The sequence below is a fragment of the Lepidochelys olivacea genome, assembly GCF_965140295.1.
Source record: "Lepidochelys olivacea isolate rLepOli2 genome assembly, chromosome: 2".
Lineage (NCBI taxonomy): Eukaryota > Metazoa > Chordata > Testudines > Cheloniidae > Lepidochelys > Lepidochelys olivacea.
The window spans coordinates 89123569-89133490 of NC_140412.1; the positions used below are offsets into that span (position 1 = coordinate 89123569).

At 39.6% G+C, this 9922-nt stretch overlaps 1 protein-coding gene across 2 annotated transcripts in view; it reads left to right on the top strand.

The window, feature by feature from the left end:
- The window catches only part of RAB12 (RAB12, member RAS oncogene family), a 34849-nt gene extending 26493 nt beyond the window's left edge, over positions 1-8356 (top strand). The window contains exons 2-5 of one of the 2 annotated variants that reach the window (XM_084621226.1): positions 1082-1220; positions 1771-1860; positions 4642-4746; positions 6227-8356. In XM_084621226.1, the coding sequence (XP_084477352.1) occupies positions 1082-1220; positions 1771-1860; positions 4642-4746; positions 6227-6340 (448 nt within the window). In that variant the 3' untranslated portion in view covers positions 6341-8356. The remainder of the gene's footprint in view (positions 1-1081; positions 1221-1770; positions 1861-4641; positions 4747-6226) is intronic. The other variant, XM_084621227.1, reaches the window with a different exon arrangement.
- The last annotated feature ends 1566 nt before the right edge of the window (positions 8357-9922 follow it).

Here is a 9922-nt window from a genome sequence, read left to right on the forward strand (position 1 = left end):
AGACCTGTGCAAATCTACAAAGAAGAGTCAGATGACTGAGTGTGCAGGTCAGAGACTAGATTGAAGTGATTTATTCTGTGAAGCTAAAGATGACTGGGGTAGGAAGTGGTCCGGAAGTGGGGGGGGGGAGAGAGGAGGAGGAGGACTGCATAGTACCCCAAGGTGCTGAGTGGAGCTGCCTACCATTGGGCCCTGGACTGGAGCCTAGTGAAAAGGGTGGGCCCAAGAGGACATTACAACAAGAGCCTTCATGTACAGTGAGAGGCCATCTGGAAAAGACGTTGACTGTTCAAGAGCCCAGTCCCCAAGATCCCCATTCTAAAGGGGAGGTCTGGAAATCCTTGGGGTGGAAGCACTGAAGGACATGACTGTGTTTCAATGGAGAGACAACTTGCCAACTTAGTCCTGGCCACTAGGCATCGCTGTCGGTGGATGGGCACCATCTCCTCACTCAAAATAAGTGGACACTTCAAATTTAGAACTTGGTCTTCAGGCTCACACTGTACTCAGCCATATGTGTGCCTCAGAAAATACTACCATACATCTTCATGTTATTGGCTTACTTTGATCAATAATTTCTGCAGTTATTTTCTGCATTGGTGTTAAAAACATGGCTTAATTTTTTTGGTTGATACAAAAGCTCTTAAATCTTGTTAATCTGTGAATTGCTGCTTTTATAGTACAAAGTCCAACAGTGTTAGCTTGATGAGCATGCATCCTTTTCTTTTTTCACTCTTCCAGGAAATATTGTGTGTAATTTTTTTTTCCATCTGTTGATCTGTTTTCATTGGACAATTCCATTATCAAGGACATGTAAAACTGATTGGTGGCCTTGCCTTTCTCAGTGAAGTTAGTGTGGGACAAATAGGTTTGATACAGAATTGCTTACTTCTTCTGATCCAGTTGTTAACCCAGCTTACCTGGTGATGTCTGAAATTTGTATTTATAGACGGAAATGAAAAATATGGACTATGCCTGTAGAATGCATGATGTGGTTTTTTTTATTAAACTGCAGGTTAGCCTAGTCTATGCTTTGTGATCTGGTAAAATACTTCCACCAATGTTTGCTGCTACTCCTTAGGGACACAGCAGGCCAGGAGAGATTCAACAGCATTACCTCAGCTTATTACAGAAGTGCCAAGGGAATCATATTGGTGTATGATATCACCAAGAAGGAGACGTTTGAGGATTTACCAAAATGGATGAAAATGATTGATAAGGTAGGCTCCAACTTCTCTGAAAATAGAAAATACAATATATGTAATGCTTTATGAAAGGGACACTATTAAATTACATTTTTACAGTGTGGTTTTATAATAAACCCTTAGAAGACTAAAGACTTAAATTCTTTTGCTATAGAGTTCCACTTCATTCTTTTAACAAGCATTTAATTTGTGTGCTTATTCTTATTCTGCTGACTTCTGTGAACTAAACTTGCTGTCATCAGTGTTGTCAGAAATATGCTAAGATTTGGGCACCCAGCTGTGCACTGGAAAACCATGCGTTCCATTTACCTTCTTTGCATTAAGGCTACAATAGTCCTCCTATGGGAAACATAGGTATATTTCTCATGCAGTATTATGGAATGTGTTTAGAAGCAGATATTATCTCAAGGATATATATCCTTATTTCTGGTTGTATAGAGCTTTGATGATACAGAACTCATGCAGGTACATAAGTATTAGTGACACAACTGATTTTACCAACAGTGTAAAAATCTTACGTTTGTGGATGTAGTTAACTAGAAATACCATATTATTCTGTATTCAGTATGCCTCAGAAGATGCAGAGCTTCTACTGGTTGGAAATAAGTTGGACTGTGAAGCTGACAGAGAGATTACTCGACAGCAGGGAGAAAAGGTAAGAGCAGGTGGAATCAAATCATTAACATCCTTTAGTGATGGTGAAAGAAGGTGGTTGTGGGCTTATATTGGAATTGTGAAGAATGTACAGCTGTAGGTTTGGGCTGTGCTGACTCTTGCAAGTTTGAAATAAATCTAATGATGGCTGAAATTCTAAGCCAGGCAAGCACTGAGTGGAAGCACATTGCCCCTTGAAAGATACGTGACTATTTGAGGGGAGAGGGCGAAGTTAATTAGGTAAAAAAGGAGAAACTTTTTTTTCTAGCCTAGTATTTGATTAAAAATAACAGTTGTACTGCCTTTGCTATAAACAAATACCTACAGCTTTGATGTTGCATGTATGATACTACTCTCTGTCATACCCTTAGTTATAGAAGATATACAGTGTTTAAGCATACATTATTCTACCAAAATCTGTTTTAAGCTTATACTATGTATTACAGAACATGCCCGGGTATATTTCTTTAATGTAAGGAATATCATCTTGCCCTAAAGAAACAGAGGAAATTAGAAGTTACTAACTTGATCCTCAGACCCCCAAAGTAGCATAACGTGTTGGAAAGCTTCTCTGAGAAATCAGCTGAAGATTCCCCTCACATCCTCAGCTGGTGTAGAACTGACTATAGACTGCCCTTTCCATTCCCTTGCAGAAGGGTGGGGAAGGAGGGAGGGAGGCTGCGGCACCTTGTGCTCTGGGCCAGCAAATGACCTCTGGGTGCTGTTATAGCAGGTGTAGGTTAAAGCATCTATTAAACTGCTTTAACTTATATGAGGGACCAAAGTAGCTCCTGACTGTCCCGAGATTAGTGAAGCACAAAATTGGCTTTAAGCAACTTCTGTACTGAGCACAACTTGGCTAGACTCGAGAACTGGCTCCTTGTCTGGATCATTATATACCTATTATTAAGTCAAAGTAATCGTGATCCATTTCTTCCTCGCTGGCATGACTTCTCCAGGAATCTTAAACTCCAAAAAGGAAGAGCATTTTCTTCTGTAAGAACAAGTATAGGTGAATTAATCTAATTTTCACTGTAATAATTTTCTGAGGGGGACTTATCCATTGCTGGACTTCTGCTTAGGTTCAATCTGCTATTTCATCCTCTTCCAAATTGCTCCTGATCACTTCAAGCTGTGAGAAAACCAGACCATGAAATCAACCCTTGGCATCTCTTCCAGTAGGTTACTATCCAGGAGACTAACCATATGTACCCACAATGCTCAGGGTCTGTAAGATTTGTTTTCTGTGGAAGAGAATCATTTGCATGTCTCCTGAAATTCTGGAGACATCAGACCAACCTGGGAAGATTTTAGGAATGTAAAGACTGCTTTTCAAAAGCAAGGCTTTGACAATGCACAAAATAAAGATTATGTAACCTGTCATGCTATCCATGTGTTGGAAATAAGCACAATAGTGCTGCTGAAAGCTAATGCACTGTTGACATTGGTTCTCCATATTTGTTAATTGGGGGGAAAAAGAGTTCTTGTTATAATATGTAAAGTATTGTCATGGCATGACTTCTGGAGGATACTGTGGACAGAGCACTGGAGGGGGAGAGACATTTCTAAAACAGACTGCAGTAACCTTAGGGAAAATCCAGATAAATACTAGCTGATAGCTATTCGATTTAAAAAAAGAAAAAAAAATTTCGGCTTGTGTTTTTACTTGAAAAACTCCTCTTCTGATATTATGAAATTGTTTAGGGGCTAAGTATGTAAGTGCATGATGTGAAGGCATAAAGGGACATATGAACAATCTGTCCTTTGGCACGAGTTAAATATGTACCCAAATATTGTCTGAAAAATTGGTGTATTAATGCAGCAGACCATGAGCGCTGCTTAGCTCAAGGCACTAAGATTGAAAACCTCTTTATATTTCATTACCAACTTATATAAAAACAAAGTTAAAGGGGTATTCTTAACTGAGCATCTTCTAATTGATTAGAATCTAATTTATTCTAATTTTGAAAATGCTTTTTCTCATGTGTTTGAACCTGTGTGTGTGTTTTTTCTACATGGATGTGTTATAGAATAAGAATTGGTAGGCATGGTGTTAAGGTGAGATGATATGAAAGTTCCAGTGCATGGAGTCCCTGAGAGCTTTGCATTTTTCCTTTTGAATTACGTAGAGCTGAGTGGAGGTATTCCACTTCACAGAGTATTTTGCTATTTCAAAATCTGATTTCATTCCAATTCAGAACAAATTCCCACAATTTTGAAATCCTCCATGGAATGAGATGGAACCATAGCCCTGGGGAATTCTGCCTGGCAAGCTGTTCCAAAGCCATGGAGTATATATGCTTGCATTAATCCTGGCATTTTCTAGTGCTGCTATTTACTCATTTTCAAGAGCATCAACTTCATCTAAAAGCAAATGAAAAGAAATAAAACAAAACAAACATAAATATATGAACTGAAATGTTCTCTGTATGAGTTGTGTATTTAGCACTCTGAGTGTCACATTTTTGTATGTCTGGTTTCATGGTTGAGCAACATTTCTTTTCATTAATGACATTTCATTTGGTTTTCAGTTATTTCTTGATTTCGTCTTGACATGGTAAACTAATGGAATGTATTAAAGACAACTTAAATTTTTACACACTGATTACACTCTTCAAAACAGAATGGGAAGAGAAAAATTATCTTGCAGAACTGAAGTTGACTCAAATGGATCTAATGTGACACTAGATTCAGTTTTGCTCCTATTTTGTCAAGTACAGTTTTCCTTTTAATCTCTTAAAAACATCCAGCTTCATGTAGTTACTTTATTTTTTTCCATCAGTTTGCACAGCAAATAACTGGGATGCGGTTCTGTGAAGCAAGTGCCAAGGATAATTTTAATGTGGATGAAATATTTCTGAAACTTGTAGATGACATCCTGAAAAAGGTAATATGTATGTACTGTGGAGATGGGGACTATATTTAACTACTGCTGGTACCAGTATTTGTTCAGAGCACATAATGGCAAGTAAAATTTTGATTTAGTTTGGAGGGGCCAGCATGCTGCTTGAGGACCAGCTGCTATCCTTCAGCTCTTCAGTAGCTGCTGAAAACCGCACTGCGGTTGAGATTTTTGTGTGTGCTTCTCTGCACGGTAACTTCATTTTAGACTAAAGTTCAGTAGCTGACTGTGCATTTGCCTGCTTCCATTTGTTGCCATACATTAATTGAGACTGAATTGGGGAATTGGCTTAGGACAAAGCAGAAATAAATGTTCATCCTTAAATTGAAATGAGAGATAAGAACTACAAAGAGCTGGGAAAACAAGTAGTTGGCAACTTACATGTCAACTAACGAGAGAGAAGCAGCCCTGGTATGTTTGCAGACCAAAGCTTCTGTCTTCAGCATAGTCCAGAGGCTAGAGCAGAGAATAGAGACCCCGTCTTCTGTTCACTGCTGGCTTCAATATAGGAGAGTCTTTTAACCTCTTTTTGCCTTTGGTTCCCTATCTATACAATGGCTATAACAGTTATCCACCTTCAGAAAGGGCTGTGCGGTCCTGGCTGAGCAGTGTTATGTAAGTGAGTATTAGTATCCGTGTAAATCATGGTGAGCTGTATTTCAGAAAATTATGGTCACCTTGGTAGAAATCAGATGCTGTCAAACTATGCAAGTGTTTAGTCTTTATGGGAGATAGCCTCATTTGTATTAAACTATTCTTAAAGTCTGAACCACTTCATTAACATTAGAAGGCAACAACTTCATTTTATGTATATTACTTATTAGTGTACCTCTTTAAACTACAAGATTATTTGTGATCTTGAATCTTATCTATACAATCTGTCATACACACTTCCTTATAGGTGGTCTACAATACTACCTAGCACTTCTAAAAGAGCTATAGAAAAATTAATCCATACCCCAAGAGGTAGGCAAGTAGTATTATCCCCATTTTATAGATATGGAAACTGGGACACAGGGAAAACTGAATGATTTGTCCAAGGCCACTTAAATTTGAGGAAAAGTTAGGAATTCTGCATATTTAATTTGATCTCCCAGCATTATGTTTAATTCAATAAATTGTACATGCTTCACATAGATAAAGCTTCTGGAATATTAAAAACTTTTAAATACATTCTCTATTATTGACAAACTGGCTATATGGAAACTTCTCCCCAAATTAAGTATATTTCCTTCATAACATATGAATTGTTCCATGCTTCTATTTGTCAACAGAGCAATACTGTTTTTTTTTAACACTGATTTGTAACTTTTTCTTTCTCTTTGAAAGTGGTTCTCGAAATACTTTGATGTTGGGGTCCTTACTATTTTAGCTGAGCATCAGTTCTGCAGCATTTCTTTTCAATTAAAATAAACTAGAGAGTTCAGTGCAGGTAATCATTTATAGACTTTATTTTTTTTTTAAGATGCCTCTGGATATTATGAGGAATGAGTTGTCCAACAGTATATTGTCCCTGCAACCAGAGCCAGAAATCCCACCTGAACTGCCTCCGCCAAGACCACATGTCCGTTGCTGTTGACTTGTTGCTTCATACAGAGTGGAAAAGATGAGTGGGGGAGAGAAGAAGGTGTCTGCACTACAATCATTTGGCAGTTTCATGTTGCACTTTGTTTTTAAGTCAGAGCTACACACTAATTTGTAAATATGCAAATATGCAATCCTGTGTAAGATTCAGTTACAACAGTTAAATATTACCCCTCTTCCCCAAAATAGTATATTTCATTCATCACTGTAGTGCTATAAATATTGTACAGTATATGGGGAACTGCCACACTCCTAGTCTAGGAGGAGGAGAAATTAAATCTATACTTATTCTTGACATAAATATTGTAATAGTCCTTGTTATTATAAACAGGCAAGCAGAAGCTCTTCTTGTATGAAGATAAGTATATGGTGCTTTGCTAACTATTTTAAAGAGGAATTTTTTTAAAACTGAAAACTTTATGTACAAAGCTTCCATAACCTTCATTGTTTCTTTTAATATATACAGAAGATTTTTTTTTAGGGAGGGGGTGGAGCTGTAGCATCTTTAGCTGACTAGATCTACAGCAAATTTCTACTACGTGTAGTAGATCTACGTGTAATTTCCAGCAATCTGTCTTATTATTTATTATGTTTAATAGTAGACCATTACTTTGTGTATTAAGACATCACATTTGGTGCAATTCTAAGGGTGCAGTGTCAACTCACATAGTTAATTTTCTGCTTAAACATAAGGTAGGTTGCAAGAATCATTAAGATTGAGTAAAAAGTGGAGATGTGTATTGAATTCTAAAAGATGGTATGAAAAGCAATGCTGCTGTCCTAGACAAATTCTTTTAAAAAGGAATTTAATACTTTTTTTCTTGTGTTGAGGGAATATATATGTGTATTTGTCTGAACATCTAGGTGGGTGGGAGGGGTTTATGGAAAACCATTTTTTTCCCTAATGGTGGAAATTATTCCCATCAAGCATATACTGTGCTAGGTTTTTGTCTGATAATGACTTTGTGAACTATATCTTTGGTATATCTTTTATTACAATGCACTGTTTAGTTTAGTCGTGGTAAATCAGTAGTTACATATTCGAATAACTTGGTGTGTCCTGAATGTTGTGGTATTGAAAAGCATTGTGGTCTTTCTAAACTAATGAAATGCAAATAAAATTTTGTATTTATGAATGACAGTGGAGCTGCACCTGTTATTAGAATGGCAAATATACCTGATGGTGGATAAAAGGTAAAATCAGTGATATTGAACAATTTAAAAAAAAAAAAATCTTTATAAAGATCTGATTCTCAGTCTTGACATTTATTTTTCAAGATAGGAAAAACAAGGTGCATAAATAGCTTGCCTTGAATACTGCGCTATTGGGATGATCTAGTCAAATTGGCATCCTGTGATGGCATGTGACTGCTTTTCGTGACAACTTGGCAGGCAGTAGCAAAACTATTTGTGACCCATGGGGACACAAATGTAAACAAGTCTTCTGCAAAATATAGCTTATCACTATGTTTTTATTCTCTGGTGTCGGAAATATCTTACCAGTTTTGCCATTGTTCCACCCTGAACATTTACACAGATATCATAATGTATACCACGGACTTCTCCAGTTTGTCATGAGTTTTCTGGAAGGAACAAAGCATTCAGAATAATTCGTGGTAATTTATACTTTGCCCAATAGATATTAGAGGTGTTGGGCTGCTGAATAAGTTATTATATTCTGCACACAATACTGTGCAGGGAACACATCTTTGGCACATACAGTTTCAACTAACAAACTAAGGAAGCCTGGTTGAAAATTGTACTTATGTCTTCTGCCACCTTGTGCCTAAATGGTTAGCTGTTTTTACATAGTGAACTTGTGGTTTACTCGAATACTAACAGATGAAATCCACCATTTTCTATAGCATTTGTAGGATTTCTGATGGTACTGTGGGCAATAGCAAGGAAGGGAAAGTTATGGAAAAATAAGTTTTAACCTGACAATTATTTCAGCTGACTTGTTTTTACGTGTATTTAGAAATTTGTTGTGAATTTTTCTGCAATTTTTGAATTTAATAAAAATTAAGAAAACTGACTTAGATAAACTTTTTTTTAATCTTGTAATTATGTGCTATTGTTTCTTTATGTAATGGAGGCATTTGAATACAGGACTGTCCCAGTTGTGACCTTTGAGGGGTAACTGTAATAAGAACTTTTATTTATTAATTGAAAATGTTTCCTGAGCATTTGACTCTGATTTTAAACTGTCTGCGTTAACCTGATTGTTTCAGGGAGGACAGAAAGGACACTGCCTCCTACCGCTTCCTCTGTAGCTTTAGGAACACTTCTGTGAGTCAGGAGCCCTCTAAGCCAGCATTTTTCAAAGTTCGGATTGTGACCCAGTACTGGGTCGCTCTGGTCAGCACCGCTGACTGGGACGTTAAAAGTCCCGTTCGCAGTGCTGCCCAGCTAAGGTAGGCTAGTGCCTACCTGTTTCGACACCACACTGCACCCTGGAAGCAGCCAGCAGTGGGTCTGGCTTCTAGGTGCGGGGCCATCGGGCTCCATGTGCTGCCCCTGCTCCGAGCACCAGCTCTGCACTGGGGGAGGGGGGGTGCAATGCTTATGGGCGAGAGTCGCATGAAGCCGCTTGCATGCCTCCGCCTAGGAGCCGGACCTGCCACTGGCTGCTTCCAGGGCACAGTGCTGTACGCGGTGCCAAGACAGGCAGGAAGCCTACCGCTGCACCCCAGCTGTGCCGCTGACCAGGAGCCACCGGAGGTAAGTCTGTGCCCCAATCCCCTGCCCCAGCCCTGAACCCCCCCCCAAACCTGGAATCCCTTCCTTCACCCCAAATCCCTCATCCTCGGCCCCAACCCCAGAGCCTGCACCCAGAGCCCTGACCCCCTCCTGCACCCTAACCCCCTACCCCAGCCCAGAACCCGCTCCCACACCCTGAAATCATCATTCCCAGCCCCACCCCTGCAGCCAAAACCCCTCATCTGCAGCTCTGTTGGGTCGCAGGAATCAACAATTTTCTTCAACTGGGTCCCCAGAAAAAAAGTTTGAAAACCACTACTCTAAGCAGCTGCTGTCCCTTCCCTGCTCTAGCTTCTTAGTAGATCCTCTGCTGGCTGGCTGTCGCACTGGACAGGAGGGAGAACAGAATTGATGGGAACTTAACTGGTTCTGCGTAAGCCTAGCTGAGCACCTAAAGGAGCAAGTCCTTCCTTCCGCTACACAACTACCTGGGTATCCTGAATGGAGGAGGGGGAAGAGAAGCTGGGAACCAGCTACATGTCCCTGATTCTCTCCTTCAGACCCCTTGCTGGTTAGAGCAGCTTTAATTTGCATCAGCTGATTCATTTCTCAAGGAACCATGCACCAGCCTTGACTAATTGGGGTCAAGGCACATGTTGCCATTTCTGCTCCCCTCAGACACCTCTCCACCCCAGTATATTCTCTGCACCAGGTGCTGCAGGGAGGGAGGCAAGGCAGCCAGTTATGCTAGGTCTTTTGGCCACTGGGGATTCGTCCATGCTGGAGGAATCAACTAGTACAAAGGCAGCAGAAACCCACCCATGAGGGCCACAAAAGAGGGCAGAGAATCTGCCCCAAAATAATTATGGCCCCTTGA